At 45.8% G+C, this 26,444-nt stretch overlaps 1 protein-coding gene across 6 annotated transcripts in view; it reads right to left on the reverse strand.

Annotated features, from left to right (window-relative positions):
- The window catches only part of MRTFB (myocardin related transcription factor B), a 496,818-nt gene that overhangs the window by 88,027 nt on the left and 382,347 nt on the right, over positions 1-26,444 (reverse strand). For all 6 annotated transcript variants that reach the window (XM_082260025.1, XM_082260028.1, XM_082260026.1 and 3 more), the window contains 3 exons: positions 20,372-20,437; positions 2,573-2,628; positions 1,539-1,614 (listed from right to left, as the gene is read on the reverse strand). In XM_082260025.1, the coding sequence (XP_082116151.1) occupies positions 1,539-1,614; positions 2,573-2,628; positions 20,372-20,437 (198 nt within the window). The remainder of the gene's footprint in view (positions 1-1,538; positions 1,615-2,572; positions 2,629-20,371; positions 20,438-26,444) is intronic.

The raw sequence follows: 26,444 nt of genomic DNA on the forward strand, positions 1-26,444 counted from the left end.
TAAACGGCGGTCCAACCACACATGAGGTATCGCCATGAACATTAGAGTAGGAGCAATATTTCTAGCCCAAGACCTCCTCTGTAACTCTAAACAGGTAACTTGTATTTTTAAAGCGTCGCCTAGGGATATTTTTAAGTACCGAAGTTTGGCGCCATTCCACAAGAGTGGGCAATTTTAAAAGGGTGACATATTATATTAGGTATCTATTTACTAAGCGTATCATCTTTCACATTATGCGAAAAAAAAAAAAAAAAAAAAAAAAAAAAAATCGGGCTAACTTTACCGTTTTTCTTTTTTACTTCATGAAACAGTTTCTTTTCCAAAAAAAAAACTTCTGGGCAAATACCGTGCCACATAAAAAGTTTCAATGACCACCATTTTATTCCCTAGGGTCTCTGCTAAAAACATATATACTGTTCGGGGGTTCTTAGTAATTTTCTAGCAAAAAATTATCATTTTTACATGTAGGAGAGAAGTGTCAGAATCGGCCAGGGTGGCAAGTGGTTAATGTCATTGAAAGGGGGCTCAAACATTTGATAGCTGGTACTAAATTCTGTAATTTTCTATCACTGACTAATGGGGCAGTGGTAGTTTATAGGCTAGATGCTGCAGGTATATTATCATGCAGTCAAAATGACTTCCAATCATAAAAGGAAACTTCTTGAACTTAAATGTGTAATGTAACTTCTGCCCTGAAACCAAACAGACACTTTTATATCACAACATATTGCATAATATTGTAAACTATATAACACCCAAGGTAAAGGTAATGCCTATTGCTGGGAAATTGCCAAGCAGACTAGGACATGAAGAGGGTGGAGAACCAGTGGCCTAGTGCACTCAGATCTGTCTGCTGACATGTACTCAGCAAACAGGTCACACCCGTGTATGTCACACCATTTGTTTACATAGCAGAGAAGTAGAAAGATTATGTCAGTGAAGGCAAAGCAGTTCTATTCTTACAGAATCTAGCTAACTATAGACAGTGATCACTGGTATATTTCCTTCTCCATCGTTTATGGCTAGCAGTTGACACCCCTGGCTGATCACTTTTGGCGGGGTGGTGGGAAGGCAGTTGGGTAGAAGGATTTTCAGATGATCAATATTGTTTTCTTTAGATCAGTGGTTCTCAACTCCTGTCCTCAGGACCCACTTAACAGGCCAGATTTTAAGTATTACCTTGGGGAGAGGCAGACTAGAATACTGCAATCCACTGAGCAGCAAATGATATCACCTGTGATGTATTTCAGTTATCTTGCAAACCTGGCCTGTTAGTGGGTCCTGAGGACCGGAGTGGAGAACCACTGCTTTAGCTAAATCTTGTTGTCTGGCTCCTCTCCCACCTCCTTCCTCTATTCTGTGCAATACAAATGTGAACGTTCCTCAAAAGAACGTTTATAGAAACAATTGTTTGGCAGGCAGTATATCCTACAACAAATGTCTCATAAGGACTGGTGTAAATACCATTTCATTACTACATTTCTGCAAAATGTTACTTGCAAATTTACAAACTTTGCATTATTTAAAATTAGAATTACCTTCTAAAATGTGCATCCTTACTAATTCAGATCTCTCCGGCCGGCTTCTAATCTTGTGCTTCAGGAAATTTTCAGTCTGTCCATGGGAGGAAAAAAAAAAAAAAAGTGTAATTGATGCAACATGAAGAAGTATCTCAGCATATATGACGAGTGTTCTAAACTACTGGCAGCCAAAACCAGAGACTGGTCTTCTAAGAGCTGATCGTTCATCAGATGTGACAAAATATCCAACACATGCCAGTTTTATGCCTCGTACACACACATCGATAGTTGGCCGTGAATTTTCGGCCAACGTCCGATGGGCCGATTTTCGGCTTGTTAGTATGATGCTTTCGACAACCGACTCTAACTTTTCAGCCGAAAAAAATCTGGTGTGCAGGCTATAAAATGTTTGTTGGCCGTAAACACAACGGCCGATTTTCCGTCAGTCAGTACAGATTTTGGCAGACAAAAATCTGATGAGCAAGACTGGGCATGCTCAGAGAAGAAAAAACACACGGAAAGTAAACCAACACATGACATCACTTCTGAAGTTGGTTTTTGTTGGCCGAGAAAATTTGTGCGCAGTCTAGAGCACATTTCAACCAACATAACACTGGACAAAAGACAGCCGATCGATCGGCCGATAATCGTTGCGTGTGTACGAGTGTTAATGAGCAAACTCAATAAAAAATTAAGGTAAATCTGAAATTGCACATTTCAATGCTCCATATTCCATTGTGTACAATCTTTACAGATTCTGCCCTATTACAGATCATTACTTGTGCAATTTCTATTGCATTAAATAGGATATGAATACATTTTATAATGAAACAGCAATAGGACTATGCAAAAATAAATGTACCAAAATCTGCCTTCACTTGAGAAGATCTCAGATAAAAAAAAAAAAATACATAGACATTTCACAACTTCTGCAGTTGTTTTTCCTTTATCTGCTGCTCTCTCTCTGGAAATATTTTAGCAGGCCTCAACACCTTTACTGTGAAAAAAAAAAAAAAAACACACCATAAATTCAATTCAAGGTTAATGCTTACCCTGGCTCTTTCCAAGCTTTTAATCTGTTCATGAAATGCAGCTGGACTTTTTAAAGCTGAAAAATAAGGGAAGACAATTTCAGCAAGGATAGCACTGAAAAGAATACTGAGGTTTGGGCACACAAATGAAAGAGAAGCAGCACCTGTGTCATAGCAAATTACAAATTTTAAGAATTTTCAACTTCTTTAAAAAAAGAAAAAAAAAATGAAAAAAGTAGTAACATCTATTTTTCTGTATTGGTTTTGAATCATATACCCAGTGGTTACATCAATTGCCAAACAGTAAATCATAAGGCTGTCACTCAATACATAAAGCACATAGACCTAGTCAAAAGGTTTGATTATTGCCTGACAAAAACACCAAATGGTTTGGTAACAGATCTCCATTTTAAGGCTCCAGTCCCACCTGGGCGATTTGAATCACGGGCGGAATCACCGCGGCTCTTCCTATGATTCAGAATCGCGGCAAAACGCGGAATGCGTTTGCGATGCCATTTATTATTAATGGCACCCTAAACGCAGTGCGATTTTGCCATAATTGTTGCATGACAAAATCACACAAATAAAATCCGGGAGACGCGTGTCTCCCCAAAAGAAATTGCAGAACTTCTTTTGGGCGACGCGCTCCCTGCAATTTTGTTTGTGCGATTTGTTATGTAGCAGTTGTGCCAAAAATCACACCGCTTTTAGGGTGCCATTGAAAAATAAAAGCTTTACAAATATGTCCCGAATTCTGCCGCAATTCTAAATCGTGGGCAGAATCGCAGCAATTCCACCCACAATTCAAATCGCCCAGGTGTGAATGGAGCCTTAATGTTTGCTCAAAAGATACCAATCACTGACAACAATTTTACTAGATGAGCAGCGAGAAAGAATCTGCAACAAAGACATACACTGCAATACAAATTTTTAAAGGAAAGGTTCACACTGCAGCGACCTGAAAATCGTCTGACTTTGCCAGGGGATTTCCTGGCAACTTGAGTACAATGACGAAATAGAAGTCAGATAAAAAAGTCACCCTATAGTAGTACAGGAACCTTTTCTAAAGTCGGAGTGAGGTCAATAGTGATAATTAAGACAGCTCCCATTGACTAACATAGGATTTCACATGTCACACGTCTCAGAAGTCAGATCCCAAGTCACGGTAGTGTGAACCGAGCCTTAAAATGACAGCAGGCCTGTTCACATGGGCGTCAGCTGGTAGAGGAGCATTGTGAACAGCAAGCTTTTACAAAAGCATTTGCAGAGCTTGGTTAAAGCTTTTCAAGTACCACTTAGTTCTAGTTTGTAAAGGTTTAACACAGATCTGAATGGGATTGCTGACTGTTGAAGCACTGAGGGGTGTACAGCCTGAAGGGCCTTTCCACTGAAAGATTGGTATTGGCTGGACAGGAAATCAATCCTGTAATGTTTTCTAAGGGTACTAAAGCTTGATCTGCCAGGTTGCCACCTGGCAGATCTGGTCTGACGTAGCTCCTGCTTTCTCCACATATAAAGATGTCCAGGCCCTGGTAGAATGGGTTGCGATCCCCCTGGGTGGTACCTGGTTGAGATTGGTAGATGTAAGAGATTCTAGTCTGATTTAACTGCCAGCTCTGCGGCGCTATTGAGGCGAACCCCTTCCTCAGTCCATATTGAGGTCAAAGATTTAGGAAATGACCTCTGACTCCACTGAGAGGTTCTACATAGAACTATAATGAGCAGCAGGGAACCCCTAATTAAATCAATGTTAAGAATCCTACTGAAATCGGTTAATCTGTGGGCCATGGGAACAACGATCCACGCACTGGAGACAATAGGAACCAAAAAACCCCTACAGTGGTGATCAGTATGCCACCCTAAAAAGTGGCCACAAAAAACCATCGTTGTGATGTTACTTGGCTTGCTAAGTGTCATTGGCCCCGGGACAACCCAGGTACCATCCAATGAGCAACCAATCAGGCACTGTAAGCAAGGAGATGCCGATTTCTATCCCTGGCTGGGACTGAAAATAGCTAAGAAATCCCCCGTACCCGAGTCGGTGTAAACTACTGTAAGGACTGCAGAGACTGGAGCATAAAACAGGATAGCAGAATTCCATGATACCTAGACCATAATTACCACTGCAACTCCTGATGTGTCCAAATAGCAATTTAAAGCATGGACTAACAAACAACACCCTTGACCATCAGTGTAGAAAGGGGGTGACCAGGAAAGCGCTCTAACCACAAAACAAAGAAATAGAAATTGCTAGACTGCCAATCAGTTACTACGCATATGAGCAATATGTAAGGACAATCCTTCAGTACATTCTTGCATATGCAAAAAAACTGTCCCCTCATCTGAATGCAAATGTAAGGTGTTCTTCCTGTGTATTAAGTCTGAGTCCCCCCAAGGACTCTGGCGCTAGTTGTGATACTGGTATGAGTAGAGTTGGGTAGATCCCTGCTTGAAGAGACTGAGCATGTAGCAGTAACAGGATAACCTGTTCATGTTGTTACATCACGTTCTATTAAAGTGGGCCTTTAATTAGAAAGCCAAGTCCTGCTATAACATTTCAGGCTGGCCCCTTCTGCAGGTATAGCTATGTAAAACGCTAAAAATAAAGGACAACTCCTACTTTGCACATGCTCAGTTGCTCCCCATTTTAGGCATTTTTAGACACTGCCGAGATTATAGACGGATCTGCTGACAAACTTAAAGCAGAATTAAACCCTATTATCCTTTACTGCCAAGGAAGCAGCTTCTGTCTGATCTGCAACCGTCATGGTGGTGCACATGCGATCAGTCATGACACCAGCCATTTGATGGTTTAACAGTTTGGGTGATGCAAAAAAAAGGATGGGACAGTTTGAAATCCAGGCATTGAGGAGTATAATCAAAAGGGATACATGTATAAAGAACTGACTAGTGCTCAAGCAAGTAGAACCTGCTGCAACAAGGCCTAGTTCCTACAGAAGGTATGTAGAAATATCACCAATATATAGAGCAACCGGTTGTAAACTCAAATAAAAAGTACCCTGGTCAGGCTCCAGCCCTGAGGTCTGATCCCCAAACCATGCACATACAGGTGGTCTATGTATAAAGACAACCATATTGCAAATTGTGTTTAGTCGGAGTTAAAGCAGTATGCATATAACAAAAGCTTCCCAAATCATGGCCCATTGGCAGCTGAGGCCCATGCACAAAAGTAGACTATCAGTAGTATCACATAAAAACAGAGTGACTGGAAATAATTGGCAAAAGCCTTGATCTGTTACAAAGAGTGAACATCCACAACTATATGTCCAGTACCTATTCTTCTACTGCTTGTCCAGGTTAGTGTCCAAACAATATCATAAATGTAGACAAAACATGTTGAGACATAGCATACTGCAGAACCATCAGAGAAGTCTCAGCAGCCAAGACTCTTGGGCCCTCCATGTGTAATTACCACCTGAATATATTCAAAGGGAAGCAGTAGAAAGAACAGAGCCCCCATGTCATTATATAAAACACAAGGATGAAGTGTTCTGTATAGTGCACCATCATACAGAAACTTCTGTAAAAAAGCCTGCTTCTAAAAGAAGGCTATTAGAAACACTACATAGATGGAGCAATAGTTTATGAAATGCACAGTCATAGATAGCGAATTTCACATGTAAACGTTAATTTGGAAACAAAGGAAATCTAGTTATAAACTACAGCCACCAGAGATCCTGCCCCCAATGTATCCACTTCATGTGTATGTTCGTGATAGACCTAAAATAATAGCATACTGCAGAACCCTGAGGTCAGTCATGGTGTATTCATCTACCCCCTGATCTGCAATGCATACACAAATGTTTATGCCATTAGGCAGTTAGCATAATCCAGGACCTAGGTAAAAACTTGCTCTGTGGCTACCAATGCATTATATAGCTATCCAGTGGAAGTACTGGGGGACTTCAGGTAAAAAGTGTGAGGGTTAGCGATACTAGTAATCAATAGGTACAGCTTCCACTCCTCCCTGACCATGGACAAATGTTTAATTGGAATGAGTCCCCCACATAGAGAAAAGTACACTGAAGTAAACCTGGATATCTCACTCAAGTGAGAAGCACCCAAAGTCTCTCAATTCCTAAAGTCTTACCCTGGTAAGAACTGGTAGTAAATTAAAGCTGCTAACATCCAGAGCCTGGAATTGTAGCCAGAGCAGTCAGAAGTACACCACCTGCCTTTGATAATGAGCAGTCATTAAGGTATGCAGTCCTTGCATAGGGGACTAGTCCAAGATCCAGTCAATTATATGTTGCAGGATCCACATCAAAAATCAAGCACAAAGACCTGATTGAATCCAGATTGAAGAGAGAGGAAGGTGCCTAATACCCTTTACAGAGGAGACAAATCCATTTAGGACTCCCAGGGATTCTTTTGCCACAGGTTTGCGTATGTACTTTTGACAAAGATTTTTGGCCCAGCTGGCTGCCATTTGCCTTCATAAGAAGCACATGTCTAGTCTTAGCCAAAAAATGCTGCTACCACCAATTAGCATTATGTGCATAGTGGTTTGGCAAGTACAGAGGTTGTCTTCAGCATGCTCTGGCTTACCATGGCACAGTCCTGGCTTGCAGGCTCTGCAGGGCAGGATGTTGCAACGTCTGACATGGTCAGCTCCAAGCAAACATCCAACACATGTTCCTTAAAAGCTTTCCTGCCCTTGCTCTGGCTCCCCCCCCCCAACTGCCCCATCTAGTATGGTTGAACATATACCTGCTGATAGCGTGCTCTATCCTCCTCGTTGCAGAAGGTGTCTGGCTCCGTAAGGTAGAGGTTGCATGTTCAAGGTTCCAAAAAGGCTGCCTTGGCAAAACCAGAAGTGATGTCACCCGTTGCAACCAATCAGGGTGCACCTAAAAGTGAAGCAACCTGAAGTGTGGTGTACCACACATCCGCTCATACCTCCACCAAGACCATCTTGGTCCACCTTGTGCTCCAGATCACAGCAGGTTGGAGCCAGTGCCTTGGGGGGGGGGGGGGGGGGGGGGGGGTTTGGGGGGGGGGGATTGGGGGAAGCAAGTGCCCCTCTGCCTCCTGGCCCTGCAGCAATGAGTGAGAATGAGGGCCCTATTGATTTGATGCTTGCAGATTGGGGGGGCGTAGGCAAAAATAAGAGGGCGTAACCCCTAGGGGGGTCTTCCAGTTGCCCTGTCCTGTAGCACTGAGGTATGTGATGGCCTTTTAAAATGGTGGATGATGTGTTTCTTGTTTTAAATGGGAGGAGACCTCTCTGAGATGCTGCCTTGGAAGAGGACTTGAGAAAAACAGGTCATATTAAATAGTTCACCACTAAAAAAGTGGGCATATGAGTGCTCAACTCCTTTTTGGAAGAACTTTCATACAAATGGGGGGGCTCTGCACAGGTCCTAATAGACCAGACAGACAATCTTCTAAACTGTGATGGAAAGTGATTAATCAACCTATTTTTAGACTCAGAGGAAACCAAAGCAGCCAGAGTCCAGCCACAAGGAGATTATTCATGTATGCCCAATGCAGATCTCCTGAGGTTGTTTAAAAAAAAATCCCAGTGTCTATTTAGCTAATAATTGACAGCTGGGGCTTGTAGTAAGGGCTCATTTTCTGGTCTTGCGAAGGTCTTACCGGGTGAATGTCCATTGACAATCCTGCCTGGGAGTCACAGGTGTTTTGTACAGTGGTCTGAGTAAGTCAATGATAGGATAAATGTAGGTCCGAGGGTATATATATGCGTACAGGTACCGACACACAGCCCTGGACACAGACTGTCTGCGGTTAGGGGTGTACATTCGGTCATCAATTTCTACAATTGGCTATACATGTAAATTTAGCGTAATGCAAAAAAAAAAACCAGAGTTTAAAGGAGGTTTGAGGTAGAAAAATCTAGATTAACTGTGTTCAGGAGCACCAATAACTATGAATTCATATACAATATCATGATGGGTATTGGTTATTCTTGCTACTACAACATTTGTGGTTCTTTATCTTTTCCTTTACATTGCTGTCCTTCGCTGGCAACATAAGCCTCGTACACACGCACCGATTGTTGGCCGTGAATTTTCGGCCAACGTCCGATCGGCCGATTGTCGGCTTGTTAGTATGATGCTTCCGACAACCGACTGACTTTTCGGCCGAACCAAATCTGGTGTGCAGGCTATAAAATTTTTGTTGGCCGTCACCAGAACGGCCGATTGTTCTTCAGTCAGTACAGATTTCGGCAGACAAAAATGTGATGAGCAAGACTGGGCATGCTCATCACATCAAAAAACACACGAAAAGTAAACCAGACATCATCATGACATCACTTCTGCAGTTGGTTGTTGTTGGCCGACAAAATTCATGTGCAGTCTAGGCACATTCCAACTAACACAACAACACTGGACAAAAGACGGCCGATCGGTCGGCCAACAATCGGTGCGTGTGTACAAAGCATTATAGTCACAATGTCATACCTCCCAACTTTTTGAGATTGGGAACGAGGGACACCTATTAGCAAATGTATGTAAACATAGGGCACACCCCCTTAAAAGATTTTAAAAAAAATTGATTTGTTAAAACCCACAAGTGCTTTTTTTTTTTTTTTTTAAACCATTACTATTCCTCTATACTAAATTTTTGGAATTTTCACATGCAGCAATTTAGAATTTGGATAAAAGGTTTAGCACTGGGAAATGCTTTTTGAATGATAAAAAAACTGAATTTTTGTAAAATCTTACCTGTAAAATTCCTTTCTCTGAGTCCTCCAACAGTCGCCGCCTCCACTAAGTCATCACTGTTGGGTATTGACTTCCCATCCGCAGGAATAGCTAGGCATATAGACTTAGTCCAAAGACAAAAGGCATTAGCATATACACACCCATGGGGGCTGTCCCATCTGGTCAATACCCCCCCTGCATCACCACTCCCAGCTCAGTTTGGTAGCATAGCAGTAGGTAATAAGAACCCCAAAAGAGGGGCGGGGGCGGCGACTGTCGGAGGACTCAGAGAAAGGAATTTTACAGGTAAGATTTTACAAAAATTAAGTTCTCTTACGTCCTCCGACAGTCGCCGCCTCCTCTAAGTCATCACTGTTGGGATGTCCCAAAACAGTATAGACATGAGGGGTGGGAGACGCAACCGTAGAAAAGGCAACGCAGTACCCACATCAGAGAAAGGAATCTTACATGCACTATAAGAGAACCAACTGGGCAACAGAAAAAACAATGCTCAACAGGAGCAACAGCCCAGGAAAGCAAATGCCAACAGCCAGGGACCCAAAAAAAAAAAAAAACACAAGGGTCCATCGTGGCACAGCCGCACTGAGAACTTTGCGGCCAAAGGAAGCATCAGCTGATGCCAGAACGTCTACTTTGTAGAATTTTGAAAAAAGTGTGCACCGACGACCAAGTCGCAGCCTTGCACACCTGGGCCACCGAGGCCCGATGCCAATAGGCCCAGGACCCACTCACAGATCTGGTGGAGTGCGCCTTAACAGGGAACGGCGGAACCCGTTCCTTCAAAGCGTAAGCCTGTTCAATGGTCTGTCTGATCCATTTGGCGATAGTGGCTGCAGATGCAGCCATGCCCTTCTGAGGTCCCTCAGGAAGGACAAAGAGGGAATCCATCTTCCGAAAGGACTCCGTAGACGACAGGTAAACCCTGATCGCCCTGACAACATCCAAGGAATGCAGAGCAACCTCCTTAGGATGCTTAGGCTTCGTACAAAGCAAAGGCAGGACAATGTCCTCAATGTAGAACTCAGAGACCACCTTAGGAAGAAAGGAGGGATGCGGACGCAAAACCACCTTATCCCGGTGGATCACCAAGTACGGAGAACGGCAAGATAACGCTGCCAGTTCAGACACTCTGCGAGCCGAAGTGATCGCCACCAAAAAGGCAACCTTCTTAGACAGCAGAGGCAATGATATTTCCCAAATGTTTTCAAAGGGAGCACGCTGTAAGACGGACAGAACCAAGTTCAAGTCCCATGGAAGTAAGGGCTCCTTCCTGGGAGGAGCCAAAAGTTGCACACCTTGAATGAAGGTGCGAACCAGGGAATGAGACGCCCCAGGGCGTTGAAGAAGAATAGCCAGTGCGAACACCTGGCCTTTGATCGTGGCCAGCGCCAGGCGCTGGTCCACTCCAGACTGGAGGAAGGCCAACCCTCTTGACACCGAGTACGAGCGAGGGGACAACCCCCCGGACTCACACCAGGCGAAGTAAGCCTTCCAGGTATGGCAATAGATTTTACCGGAGGAGGTCTTTCTAGCCTCGACAAGGGTAGGGATGACCTCAGAAGAGAGACCCCTGTACTCCAGGACCTGGGTCTCAACAGCTATGCCGTTAAAGCCAACGACCGTAAAGCAGGAATGAAGATCGGGCCCCGAGACAGGTGATCTTCCCGCAGAGGCAGATGTCACGGAGGCGCCACTGCCAGGTGAACAACGTCGGCGTACCAGGACCAGCGTGGCCAGTCCGGAGCCACCAGAATCACCAGGGGCGGTTCCGAGACCAATCTGCGGAGGAACCGGGATAGCAAATGAATCGGAGGAAAGGCATACATCAGACGATACTGATGCCAAGGGGCTACCAACGTATCCGAGGCGTCCGCCAACGGATCGCGCGTTCTTGCCACGAACCTTTCCACCATTTGATTTAGCCGGGATGCGAACAGATCCACGGAACAGATCCACGTCCGGGGATCCCCACTTCGCACACAGCATTTGAAAGACCTCCGGGTGTAGGGACCATTCCCCCTGGTCCAGGGTCTGGCGGCTCAGATAGTCGGCCTGCCAATTCTCCACACCCGGAATGTGAACTGCCGAGATCGCCGGGACATGAGCCTCGGCCCAAGACAGAATGTCAGTCACCTCCCGGGCCGCCCGAGCACTCCTGGTGCCCTCTTGGTTGATGTAAGCCACCGCGGTAGCATCGTCCGTCTGTACCCAGACAGGACGGCCCCGAAGACGGCCTGACCACTGGAAGAGAGAGTTTTATCGCTCGCAGTTCCAGCACATTTATCGGGAGGGAGGATTCTTCCTCTGACCAAGTGCCCTGGGCAGACAGGTTGCCCAGAACTCAACCCCAGCCCGACAGGCTGGCATCCGTGGTAATCACCGTCCACACCAACGGACGGAAGGACTTGCCTTCCGCCACCGACGGGGACTGGAGCCACCACAGAAGAGCCAATCTGGTCTGGCGACTCAAGAAGAGACACAGATCCAGGGACTGAGGCAGTCTGTCCCACCTGGCCAGGATCTCCGCTTGGAGAGCCCGCGCGTGGAACTGAGCAAAGGGCATCGCCTCGAAGGTCGATACCATCAACCCCAGGCCCCGCATACAGGTCCTGAGGGACAAGGACGGGCTGTCCCTGAGGGACCCGAGCTCGTCCTGCAAGGAGCTTGTCCTCCGGCAAGAACACATTTGCCTGAGCAGAGTCCAGAATCATTCCCATATAGGGAATAGGACGCACTTTGCCCCCCTTCCTGGGCACCGCGAACAGATTGGAACAAAATCCCCGAAGCCTGTCCCGATGAGGTACCGGGACAATCACCCCCTGAGCAAGAAGGTCCTACACCGCTTGATGCAGGTCCTGCCGACGCCCAGGAGGCAAGCGAAGCTTCGAGGGAAAGAATCTCCCCGCCGGGCGGGAGAGGAATTCGATCACGTATCCTGATCAAATGATTTCCTGAACCCACCTGTCCGATATCCGGAGCAGCTAAGGTTGGAGGAAACCACGCAAGCGTCCCCCCACCCCTGAAACGGGTGAGGGCGCCCCCTCAGGCAGAGTCGGACTGACCCGCCGAGCCAGCATTGTCCAGACTCCTGCTTGCCCTTCCCAGGGCTTCTTCTGGCTGCCCTGGGCCTTAAAGGGCTTACCCTTGGATTGGTTCCGAAAGGTACGAAAGGACCCCTGATTGGATCTAGGCGCAGAACCCCGCTTGCCACGAAAGGACATGTTCTTCCGGTTCTGGGGCAGCAAGGTGCTCTTGCCCCCCGTGACGCCTTTCACCAGGGCATCCAATGCCTCGCCAAAAAGGCGAGAACCAGCATATGGAAAATCAGCAACTGTTTTCCGTGAGGACTGGTCAGCCGACCAGCTCTTCAGCCATATCAGTCACTGGTTAAGCACCGCGACACTAGAGAGGCGAGCCACTAAGGGGGCCTCATTCAAGGCTGCATCACACAAATACATGACTCCTTGGTGGATCTGATCCACCATTTCCAGCCGGGCAGGCGGGACCCCATCAGACACGAGATTGCACCTAAGCATCTTAGTCCAATCAGCCACCGCCTGAGCCACCAGAACGGACGTGAAAATGGGTCTGAGCAACGAACCCGCCACCGTATAGGAATGGCGAGCTAGAGACTCCAACCGCCGGTTCGTGGGATCCCGAAATAACCGGGGTATCCTCAGTAGGAACCAAGGTAGCCTTGTTCAGCACGGCCACAGTGTGATCTACCTGTGGAGGCACACACCATCGTGATTCCGTAGCCGGCGCAAAAGGATAAAGCAATTTGAACCGACTAGGTACCAGGAATGGATGTTTCAACGTGCGCCACATTTCATTAACAGTGTAATGGAATTCCGCTGGGCAGGGGAAAACCTGCGCAGACTTGCGGGTCCTGTGCGTCCCAAATGAGGACACAACGCCCGGAGGACAGGGCTCATCCTCTAAATGTAAGGTGCCCTTTACAGACACAATCAACTCATCCATGGTCGCCCGTTCTTCAGGCGACCCCGGGGAGGAGGTATCAACCCCCTCCATTTCAGCCTCCCCCTCAGACCCCGGGGGTCCAAGGATGAGCGGGACCCTGAAAAGGGCACGCTCGCAGCAGCAGCCATATCCCCATCTGAATCAGAAGAGAGAGACAATCTGGACCTCTTTCTCGCAGCACGTTCAGACATCAGCATTTCCATATTTGCCACTAAAGTCGCCACCACAGCAGCCAGATCGGGTTGCAGCGGGGCCACAGGAGAACTGGGGCCCCCCACTACAGCTGGAGGAAACTTGCTTTCCTGAGAAACCATTGCCAAGTTATCAGAAAACAAACTACAGTGCAATACAATGTACTGTTCCCTTTAAAGCGGAGTTCCGGGCACAGATCTCATTTTTTGATGAACATACCCCCGGGACAGTCAGGGCTAGCACATTCCACAATGGCTAGCCTCTGATCTGTCCTGGTTCGCACTTACCTGCAAGAAGAAATACTTACTTTGAAAATTTCTTCCACAGCGTTTCCATCTCTCTTGTGGGCAGCTGAAGCCGGCGCGGTCCTCTTCGGTGTCTTCTTCTCCCAGAATGCGCCGCACCGGCCCCTCTCGTCACTTCCGGTGCGGCATGCCCAGAAGCTGTTTAGCAGGGGAATGCGGCGTCGCCCGGAAGTGACGTGCGGGGCCGGTTGATTCCTGGGAGCGATGACGTTCAGCTCCCAGGAATCATCGCGAGGCAGGAAGTGACGGGGTGAGCCGCGGCGCTGGAGGAGGAAGTACCCTGAGGTGAGTATTTACGATCTTCGATTACAAGGTGAGTGTACAAAAAAAAATAAAATAACTATCCAATTCCTTTTCAGGTTATGTGTAGCTAGCGGAGGGGCACAAAAAAAAATACAGATTTTGTGCCCGGAACTCCGCTTTAAGAACGCTGCGGTGTGCGCAGCCCACCGCTACTGCTACAGTGATAAAAGACCCCCAAAGGAGAAAAGAAACTGCCAGAAGCGATAGCACAGAGGGAAATTGAGAGTGATAACCTGCAGAGCGTTGCTACCGATGTCCTGCTGCTGATGGAAAAGGAAGTGCTGCTGGAAAAGGCTGGACTACATGCCAGACCCTGGGAAAATGGCTGCCCCATAGGGATGCATTGGAGGCTACGCCAAAATGGCCGCCGACATGCGGCTGGACCGATCGTTCCACCGCCCACAAAATGGCGGCGGATGGCGCCAAAATAACATGCAGGATCGTCCCAGAGGAGCTACACATGTATGCCAATAGTTAAGATGGCGGACCGCGCGAAAATGCACCGCTGCGGTCGCCGCATAACCAGAAAAGTCTGCACCCCCAACAATGCACCTAAGTGACACAGCGACAGGGACCCCCGGGCAACATACAGTATCTGCACAAGCGATCCCCATAGGGATCGCACAGGGAGTCACACAGGCACAGACATGGGGAACACACAGCAACACAGACTGCCACCCCAGAGGCCCCACACAGAAGTACTTACCTGACCCAGATGGCGTGGGGAGCCTCTATGCACGGAAAACCTCTGTCCTCATCTGACAGGGAGTGCCGTGAGCCAGGGACATAACGCTGCAGCACAGCAGACGAGTCCTGTGAGGTAGCCACCTCACGGCTGCATCCCTGCAGCGAACAGGGATGGGTCGTTCGTAATGCCAGGGTGAACCATAGCTGAACGCTCGATGGCAGGCTGGGGGTCCATCTGACCCTTTTGCTCTGGAGAACCAGGGCGGTCAGTCCGAATCCCAGCACCGCATGATCCATCTTCATCCGAAGAGAAGACTAACACTAGAAGCTGACAAAATAAACAGCTAGTAAAGTAAGAGAAAAAACTGACAATTTCAAAGAAAAATCAAATAAAAGATTAGGAAGGCTGAGACTGAAGCCCCAGCACAAGGTAAGCCTGACTATTCCTGACGATAGGCAGATTAAAACTGAGTTGGGAGTGGTGATGCAGGGGGGGGTATTGACCAGATGGGACAGCCCCCATGGGTGTGTATATGCTAATGCCTTTTGTCTTTGGACTAAGTCTATATGCCTAGCTATTCCTGCGGATGGGAAGTCAATACCCAACAGTGATGACTTAGAGGAGGCGGCGACTGTCGGAGGACGTAAGAGAAAGTGCATTTTATATACAGCTATATAGATGAGCCAAAAATGAAGCACAAATGAGAGGGAGAGAGGGACAGAGGGACTTTGTTAAAATCAGGGACAGTTCCTCAAAATCAGGAACAAGTTGGGAGCTATACTACTTGGTTAGCTCCTACTGCTCGTCCTTTTTTTAGGCACGATTAATGCCAAGATCAGTGGTAGGACTGTCACAGTGGACACTTCAGGTGTCAGAGGGGTTATCAGGGGGCTCCAATGCAATTTTGCTAGGGAGTCATATGATCTGTAGTTGTGCCCCTGAACTCCATTTAGTCAATATACCTGGTGGTATTTGAAGCTAGCATGTTATGTTTTCATCTAACAGTTCCATCTTTCACAACAATTGTGTGCACAGGGCTACATAGTACACAGAAATGTGTGGTTTCCTGACTCCTATTCCTGTCTGCTCTTCTACAACTTTAAAAAACAGAAACAGAACTAAGTAGAAACTTAAGCCTCGTACACACGCGTCGAAAATTGGCAGGGAATTTTCGGCCAACGTCCGATCTGCCGATTTTCAGCTTGTTAGTATGATGCTTCCGACAACCAACTCCGACTTTTCGGCCGAAAAAAATCTGGTGAGCAAACTATAAAATTTTTGTTGGCCGTCAACTTAACGGCCAATTTTCATGCAGTCAGTACAGATTTAGACAGGGAAAAATCTGATGAGCAAGTCTGGGCATGCTCAGTGAAGAAAAAACACAAAGAAAACTAACCAACACATGACATCACTTCTGAAGTACAATTTTGTTGGCCGAGAAAATTTGTGTGCAGTCTAGGCACATTCCAACCAACAAAACACCACTCTGGACAAAAGTCGGGCGATCGGTCGGCCGATAATCGTTGCGTGTGTACGAGGCATAACAACCAAATGTCCATATGCGTTTTCCTTACTGCAGCATGTAGATAAAGACTGGAGATGAGCTTGGGCGTGTTCAGACTAGGATCCAAACCCATGTGTGCAAGCCTGCAAAGAGACGATCACCTGTATGAGGCAATCATCTGCGGCTGGGCATTCCCAACCCTGTAGCCACATGTATACAAGGGGCGAGTATATGTACGGCTACAGGGTGGGGAGTGTCCCAGTTGCAGACGACTGACCTGTACATGTGATAACTTGCTGGTGGGCTCAGATCCTGGTCTGAACATTCCTGAGCTTATCACTTCTGTGAGACTCTGCACACCTTTTTATTCAGCTCTCACAGCTACTCTTTCACTGTACAAAAGCCAACACTAAATGTTATCCCTAACCAAAAGAACTTAAAACAAAGATATATAGCCTGGAATCTAAAATATAGGCTGACATTGTTCTACAATTTACTGCACTACTGAAAATATTCTACATGCAATGCTGTATGCTGCAGAGACGCTTTGTGGTCTGAAAGGGAGTGGTACTTCAGTATGCTAAAATGATGTAATCCTTCTCGTCATTTCCACAGCTGCTTATTAAGGGAACTGAAGCACATGAATCGGTCTGGTTTTACCAGGCTGTATACTTTTATTTAGGGAGAATGTGGTTTTACATCTTCACATTTTCCTCATCGAAATGCACACTCCAGTTTTCATTTAGCTCATGTGTTTAAAGGTCAGACATTAGATATTCACAAAGTGGTCTAGACAAAGGTAGAGCGGGATGTCTAGATGCCTCAGAACAAAGGCCTGTGATTGATTCCAATGAACACAGCTAATTCCTTTTTGTCCACTAACGCCAGAGACCTTATGGAATGTCCTGTTATTTTATTCCTTTAACAATCAATTTACAATCATTCCAAAAACTGAATATGATCACAACACATCACATTTACTATTAACTTGGCTTTTAAGTAAACATTTCTTTATCTACATTTTCTTTTCAATGCACTAGCCAAAATGTCGACATTCATCACAATGTAGGCATAAGTAAACTAGGCATAGCTTTATTACAGGGCTTGGACAAATGTGCTTTGTGTATGGCGGTCTGTCTGACGTTTGATCGGCTTCTGTTGGACGAGCACGCTGGTAAACCAGCATCCGACCGACTCCCAATCCGCGCTCTCAAGCCGGTGGAGTTTCCCTGTCAGAACACAACAGCTCATTGGGGGGAGATCGTGGAACTAACCTCGCATGGTTAGTACAGCGGCTCCAACCAGAACTGAGTTTTTTTTATTCAACCCACAGGGTGGAACGAAAAAAAAAAGTGAATAGTGTGTACTCGGCTTTGGCAGGCTTCCTCCATTGGTGCGATCAATCTAGTGCTGCTGCCTAAGGTGCTCTCAGCCATGGTCACATCCTGGCCTCCTTCAAGTATAACGCAAGTTTAATAGCCTTGCACTATACATAAGGACACAAAGGGATCGACCACAGCTCAGAGAGCTGAAATACTTACTTTTCCAAGAAAAACTACTGAAGTCCCTCCAGTGCAGTTTATGTGACGACAGACATCTTTTGGTTATACAAACAGCACTGGAAGAAATCTGAAGCAGCATTTTCCACAGTGAAAATCAATATCTTAGGCATTCCAATGCTGTACATTTCATTCCAGTAAGACTGTTATCACACTATACGCTTTATGTTGGTATGCTGCTGCCATTACTTGAATACACCTTTATTGTCCTGTAGGCTACTATTGGGCCCTATTTTTGAATTCCCTATTTACCAGTCTCTCTTGAATATCGAGACGAGGATTGTTTATGGTGTACACACAAAATAGAGATTTATGTGTAGCGTATGCATGTCCGGATATTGGGGTCCCCCTGATGGATTCACAGATAAAGCTCTGTTACAAGGTCTCAAATGACAGACATGTAACTTTGAAGAATTTTTCGGATAGGGCAAAATAAACATGTATACGTGTCTTTTTTTTTCCGCTTTTCTAAATTTTTATGGGTTCTAATGCATGTTTTTTCATGTTCAACAGAAATAAAGACAGACTTACAGTTTGGTCTTGATAAAGCTAAAATTTGCGAAATTAGTCCACCTACTGGCTGTAACATCTTCTACCATTGGAACCTTTTCACCCCATGGTGTATCGTGGAGTGTCTAGGAAAGGGATCCTCAAACTACGGCCCTCCAGCTGTTGGGGGAACTACACATCCCATGAGGCATTGTAAAATCTGACATTCACAGACATGACTGGGCATGATGAGAATTGTAGTTCCTGAACAGCTGGAGGGCCATAGTTTGGAGACCCCTGGTCTAGGATCACCCTATCTCCCCAGCAGGAGAGGGTGCCCTTGGTTCAGGATTTTTTTTCATGTTACGTTGCATGTTGGTTTTATATTATGTTATTTGTGATGTATGTCTATGTACACTTGCTCTGGATATCACTCTATGTCCCAATCATTATAAACTATGTTGCTTTTAAATTGTGTGAATAAAAGTTTACAATTTTTTTTTATAACTTTGGTCTCAATACATTGCCAGTAAAGGCCGCCTTAACAGGCAGAACTGGGCTTCTGCAAACAATTTATAGATCGAATTGCATTTGGATGTGGCAGATAATAGAGATCTAACATTATATCACAGCACATGCTAGTTGGGCAGGGAATATTACATACAAGAAAGGGAGAAAAAACAGCCCACAGAAATGCTGCGCTGCTAAAAGTGCCTTAAAACCCATGTGAACCAGTGTGGACATTTAAGAAATAAATAAAATCATTAAAAGAACTGTCTAAAGATGACATCATTGCAACAGCATAAAATACACATATTTATTTTTTGCACTCTTCTACAATGATGTCATGTGGTCTGCCCCAGGTTACTCCACACTGCACTGTATGATTTGTGGGCTAGAGCTAAGAGGTAGAGTGTTATGTGAATCATAGAAATCATCTGAAGGAAATTCCCTTCCTTTCCATTTTTTAAATGAGTATCAGTGTAAATGTGTTTTAGGTAAGATAAAGGAATTATGAGCCTGCACTCCGCTGAGACAACTGACATCTTCCCCGGTGTTTTTTCCGGGTTCGCGGGCTCCAGCTCTATGAGTGGCATGCGCACGGGAGCCACCATTTATGGCACAGGCCACTGTAAGCTGGACCTCCAGAGTATATGCACCGATGATGTCATTGGCTGCATGCACTCTGAATATCTCCTAAACTGTGCAAGTTTAGGAGATATTCACAGTATCTACAGTTAAAGCTTTAGCATACTCCGCTTTTTAATTTTTACCTATAGGTAAGCCTATAATAAGGCTTACCTGTAGGTAAAATTAATATCTCCTAAACCTGCACAGTTCAGGAGATATTCACCCTGGCTGACACCAGTGGCACAATCGCTCTGAAGGCCCGGCGTATCTTGCCGGACCTTCAGAGTTCCTTGCCGGAAAGTGAACTGTGAAGTCATCGCGGCTAGCTCCTTGCCGGAAAGTGAACTGTGAAGTCATCGCGGCTTCGGCGACTCACAGGAGCCGCCGAACCCGGGAGAGACGCCAAGGGAACACGTTAACTCCCTCAGCGGTGTCTGGGCGACCGTGTGGGGGCTTCATTCTAAGGTATTTCATAATGTGCAAGTATGCGATGCATACTAGCACATTATACCATTGTCCTGCATGTTTTTTGAATCAAATAGACCCCTGATGTCTCCTTAAAGAGAATTTGTCTCTAGCACTATGCTATTGCAGAGGAGCCTATGACTTGAGGAATTGTTTGACATCAGCTTGATATAATATGCTTGCACTTTTGGAAGTTTTGCTTAAATACAGGTTTAAACCACCCAGGCCTTTTACCAGAAACTGCTAAGGAATTGCACAATGTGTTCGTTTGTCATAGAAAATCCACAAACTTGTAGTGAGAAAATTTGAATCAGAGTGGAGCAGCCATAAGCAGTCAGTGTTTGCATAGTGCATGCATACAGGCAAATACAGCTCCAGACCAACTATACAAAAGAAGTTAACACAATAACGTTCATTATTAAGATTTACATTATGCTAAGCATTAGAAAGTTTATGGTCTCCTTTATTAAAATAGAAATAACTGGTGACTTACGTGGCATGATGCCCTGGTCTACAAGTTGCTCTCTTGTTCGCCTTTGTTGCAGACGCAACTGGAGCACTGAAAGAGAGGGAAATAGAAGTGGTTAGGAATAGTCTGACTCACAGTTGGCAGTCCTTATATAACATTTCACGTCAAACGGTTAGACTATCGGAAAGCCGTTAAAATTGCATTTCTGAACTGTATACCAAGTTTTATTAAAATATAATCAGCATCAGACTACACACATGGTTTCAGCAAATCATTTATATATATATATAAAACTACAAAATAACAGCACAGAACTATTTAAAAGTTAAGTTAATTTGCTTAACATAGTTCATAGTTTTGGATATTCTCAGTGTTTTGTCAGATCCTTTTTTTTTCCCTTTTGAAGAAAAACACACTTTAGAGCACAGGTGTCAAACAAGGCCCACGGGCAAAATGTGGCCCCCCAGGCCATTTCATGTGGCCCTCGCACTTCTCCTGCAGCTGTGGCATCCCCCTTGTCTCTGCCCCCACCTTTTCTCTGTAGTCGGCAGCAGAGAGGACAGAACTCCTTTGCCAGATCCTGCACTACTCTGTGCAGCTGCAGAAAGGCTTTTCTTTGCCCCCCCCCCCCGTTCTCAGCAGTCAGCATCCGAGAGAAGGGCAGAACTCCTCCTACAGATGCCGCACCTCTCTGTGCAGCCACAACACCACCTTGCCTCTGCCTCCCCTGGTCTGAGCATTCAGCAGACTCTGGAAGCTGACTCCAGTCCTCCTCTGGTTCTCCTCCAGACCTTGCACTTCTTCCCAGATCCACCTGCATCTTTTTCTTGGCAGCAGCACAAGGTAAGGGGGTGCATTGTGATGTAAGGAAGGGTAGGTGACTCTTGACTTCTCATGTAAGGGGGCATGGGGTGCTCTGGACATCTAATCTTACAGATATAACTGGCCCTTTGAGGGAAACCATAATGCTGATGCAGCCCGCGATGAAGTTGAGTTCAACACCCCTCGTTTAGAGTGTAAATACCAATTTAGTCTTTTAGCATTGGTGCGAAGCATAAGAGGTTTAGAGTGGCTGTAAAGGCAGAAGGATTTTTATATCTTAATGCATTCTATGCATTAAGATAAAAAAGAATTAGTGTGCAGCAGCCCCCCTATTACCTTACCCAAGCCCCATCTCAATCCATCGATGTCTGGGACTCTCCCTCCTGATTGGCTGAGATACAGCATCGTCATAGGCTCCTGCTGCTGTCAACCAAAATCACTTAGTCAAAGAGAGAGAGGGGGCAGGTATGAACTGTGGCTCTGTGTCTGAATGGACAAACAGAGCAGCGGCTCGGCTTGGGTGCCCCCATAGCAAGCTGCATGTTGTGGTGGGCACTCCACAGGAGGGAGGGGCCAGGAGTGCCAGCAAGGGACTCAAGAAGAGGAGGATCAGGGCTGCTCTGTGAAAAACCACTGCACAGAGGAGGTTAGTATAACATGTTTGTTATTTTTAAAGAAAAAAAAAAAAACCACGAGAGACTTTAGTAAGACTTTAAATAGAATCTATAGTCCCAGCATACACAATCGGTATATTATACAATCCAAACTAAGCGGATTTGAAAAACCTCCTTTCTTGTGATTTCTGCCTGTCATCTTTCTACAACCTTGGATTTCTTGTATGCTTGCAGCTTCTCCTCTATTGTGTATTTTCAAATTCTAAGGTCTCCCCCCTGAAAATAGAGGATGTGGTGTTAACATGCTCGGTTCCTCATGCCCGGGGCAAAGTTGACCCGGCTTGTATCGATTAAACGATACACAGTCAAGTTGATGTGTAAGTGCTGCAAATGCCCTACAAACTGCGTGCAACGCACATGCTTGTGGCGCATTTGTCAGCAAAAGTGGAGTTAAAACAAGTAGCGAGGTGGCATCACATAACTTCCTCACCATCTGTCAGTAGCCTTTGGTGCTCGATGCAAGCTAGGATCTTCAGAGGCCAGCAAGATTTAGACTCACGTCCATATTTTGCTCTAAGGATTACATATCCCAGGGTACCATCCTACCTCATGAAATGCCTCATTTTAGCACATCTGCAGTTCAGAAGGCAGGCTCTTTATTGTGTGACATGGCAGTGCCTACGTACAGGGTATAGTGGATATGTGTCACAGAATTCGAGGAGGTAAATGTATCAGGATCTTCACAAATTACCGTTCTATAAACTTCAAGATCGTTCAGAGTATTAACAGTAGAACAGAAATAATTGAAACCCAATGATGAAATAAATAAAATGATTTTACATTTTGACCATAGATAGGTTCATCAGGGACTCTCCGGACTCTACCTCCAAATTGACTGAGGCAGCAAGCGGGAGCCATTGGCTCCCCCCGGCTGTCAATCAGTCAGACAGCCAATGAGAAGAGAGGGGACAGGGCTGAGCTGTGGCGCCATGTCTGAATGGACATGCAGAGCAGCGGCTTGTAAGCACACCTGCTTGGCTGCCCCCATTGCAAGCTGCTTGCTCTTGGGGGTCCCAACGTCCACCCCAAAAACCCTCCAGGGTTAGAGGGGGGACAGCTACTTATACCAGGAACAGGGTGTGCACTGCTCCTGACAGACCACCACTCCATCGGGATGTGGGTGGCTGTTGGCCAGGAGGAATGCTGCGACTCAGGACTCAGGTCAAGGCCAGGCTGTACGTGCCCCCGCGAGGTGTTTAACTCACAGGCCAGCCCCCGTCCACTGGGGCTATGTCGCAGCCGACCTAGTGTGCAGCTGAGGCCTGTGTTCGTCCGCTCGCTGGCCAGACTGGGGGGGACCCTCTGGATCTAGATTATCCAGTCCGTCGCCCAGTCCGGCAGTTGATAGTAGCTTCTCACAGGAACAAAATAGAGATAGGAAAAAATCTATTTAAAAAGGAAAATAAATAAATAAATGACCAGGACCAGAGATCCCAACAAGGAACTACTAGGCAGTGTGGATGTATACCCCTGGGACTGCACATAGGCATAGTAGGGGGCAGTATAACCCAATGGTTAAGAATAATCAGGAGCTGTGTCTGTCAATGAACGAAATAGAAAACGTTGAAGGTATATAGGTAGACAGCTACAAAAAGTGTTCAGCTAGATCCAAATATCGATCCATTCAGACAGGCAAACTTCAGACACTTTGGTGCTTATAGTTGAGTCACTTCCACACTGGTAAATAGGAATGCCTAAGGACCTGTTCACACCAGTGGGCGCATGTTATGAATTGAATAATGTATATGTGCACTGGTGTAAGTTGTATTAGGATGTGTTGCTACAAAGCAGCAGGGCTTTTTTTTTTTTAACCATGTTGGGATTACATATTTTTTCATGATTGAGCAACTTGCTAAGTTTTAAAGATTTATGACCTAATTTTGTTTTATCTTCCTTTGTATCTGTAACACACCCATTTATGTGCAGAAAGAAGCAGGTAGTTGCTTTTACTGATAATATATTATAAAAAACAAAAAGGTGCCTGGCTTTCCCTGGGTTCAATATTTGTTCGGTATCACTGTCCTGGAACAAACAAAGGATATGAAGACAAAGTTACAATTCCTGATTTGTGCTCTAATTCCAGTTGACGGCATCAAAGTCCTAAGAGGAAACTCGTTCTGAGAAAATATGAAGGTTACTATTACCCAACTCCCCTTTTCTAAGTTCTAGTTTCTTAGCTGTTCTGTTGGATCAAAGCCTTCAATACATTCTGACTCACTGGTGCAGAACAAATATGCAGATCAGTCGGTCAAACTTCACTAGCTACATATTTGTTTCCGTGACTTAAAGCTGAACTACAACTTTCTTTTTACTAGCACTGAATAGAATGGTCAATTCCGGCATAGATCATACATATGTGCCATGTTGCTGTGTTGTCTGCAGATCCCCTGATATTCTTGGTTTAGTTGTGGCTTTGTATCATGTGACACTCTGTATATCCTTCTGTAGACAGTGTCCCTTCCACAGCCATTTCCCTGCAGCAGCTAGATTCTTAACAGTGTTTCTCAACCATTTTTTCACTCGAGGCACCCTTTAAAAGTATAGACAATCTCAAGGCACCCTTTAAAAATTATGGACAATCTTGAGGAACCCTATTCTAAAATGTAAAAGGCTATTCTAATAGCTTTACACAATGCAGCAACATCCATCAATCAGCTAATGTCACCCCAGTGCTTCGGTAGAGGGGCACAGGAGGGTTAAACAAAGAATGCTGTGGAGGCAACAGACATCCTCCTTATTAACGGATTACTTCATTGGTTGTTAGGATGCCAGTGTCTAGAAAGTCATAATGGTTCATAATGAAAACCTGTGGCTTTGTGTAAGTAAAAGGCAGGTTTGATCCACCTGCTGGCTTGCAGGGCCGCCATCAGGGGGGTACAGCCAGTACTCCTGAATGGGGCCCCGGCACATAGGGGGGCCCCAGACAGCAGGAAGATTGGTAGGATGACAGCATACCTCCCAACCTGGGCAGGACTGTCCCGCTGTACAGAGGCTTTGTCCGGCATAATTCTGGTCATAAATGTTACCTTCTAGCTCAGAAGGACCTGCAGCAGTGGGAACATTTAGAACAGCCAGGGATTGGCTAAAAAAACAGCTGGGTGTGCACTATGCAGCCACAATGAGAGACTGCACCTGTCAAATTCATGCTGTGATGTCGGTAATGGGCGGGACTGCTACTCAGACCCGCCCCCTGTGTCAAGCAACACGCGCATAGGGAAGAAGGAGAAGGAAGATATGGAGGCCAGCAACAGAAAGGTATTTTAGAAAGTTAATCATGTGGAAGATGGGGGACCTTTGGGGAAAATAAGGGCAGAGAAGAGGTGTGTGTGTGTTGCAGAGGTTGTAGCAGCTGGGAAGAGGTGCAGTACAGAGGCATTTACATACATTCGCTACTATGTACAGCTTGGTATAGCACTACTCCCGATTTTTAACCTTGGCCTCAATGGGAAATCTTGGTCACCTTGGTGTAGCACTACTCCCGATTTTTAACATTGGCCTCAATGGAGAATCTTGGTCAACTTGGTATGGCACTGCTTCCTGTCCAACATTTGCATCTATGGGAAATCTTGGTCAGCTTAGTAAGGCACTACTCCCTATCTAGCACTCTCCTGAACCTTGTGCATAATGCACTCCAGAACCCTACATTCTGTATCTAGCATTCTCCTGAATGTATTCCTGACCCCTGCACTCTCTACGTAATGCATTCCTGACCCCTGCACTCTGTACAGGGATGGGGTTGGGAATTTGTGGAGGGATTTGGGGGGTTGTGCTGTGAGGGGTGATTGGGAGGGATTTCTGCTAGGAAGAGGGATCGGGGGAGGGGGTGATAATATAATTTTGATATTTTCGGTGGAAGGGGGGGGGGGGCTGTCAAGTAGGCTGTATGGGGCCCCAGGATTTCTAGCGGCAGCCCTGCTGGCTTGTATAAGACTTTTGATAAATTTTGTAGGAATTTTGTCAAAGCACCCCTGAAAAAACCTTAAGGCACCCCAGGGTGCCTGGGTACCCTGGTTTAAAAAAGGCCGGTCTATAACACACCTCTTTGTAGTCTTTCAGACTGAATTTCTGAAAGATGCAACTTCCTTCACAGCTCTAAAGGTGGGTGGGATTAAATGCTTCCTTATTAGCATTCACTCCCACCCAGTCACACGTACAAGAAGAGTACAAACCTCCCAAGACCCGCCTCACAGATCACATGATTATTCATACACAGCCTGTTCTGAAAGCTAGCTGTGCTGCTGCTGGGCAGGATGGGATGGATCACAAATAGAATTCAGTTCTGCCCAGTTAAATATGCTGACCGCTGTGAACGGGGGGGGGGGGGGGGTACTGCCCCTCTCACATCCCCCTCTGCTAAAGCTCTCGGTCAAGTGATTCCTATTACATATGACGGAAACCCCTTCATAATAACCTCCCATAGCCCTTCCTCTGTAGTCTTGCCGTAAGTCATTGTTCTTTAGCATGCTGCAAGACAGGAATGACACAGAAAGAGCTAGGACACATTTCACCACACATGAAGGCCCAGAAACACCCACAGTAACCCTAGGACCCACTCACATCAACTCCCAGAACTGGTACAAGTGACTCCCATAGCCCACCCT

The sequence above is a fragment of the Pelophylax lessonae genome, assembly GCF_965119305.1.
Source record: "Pelophylax lessonae genome assembly, chromosome: 6".
Taxonomy (NCBI): domain Eukaryota; kingdom Metazoa; phylum Chordata; class Amphibia; order Anura; family Ranidae; genus Pelophylax; species Pelophylax lessonae.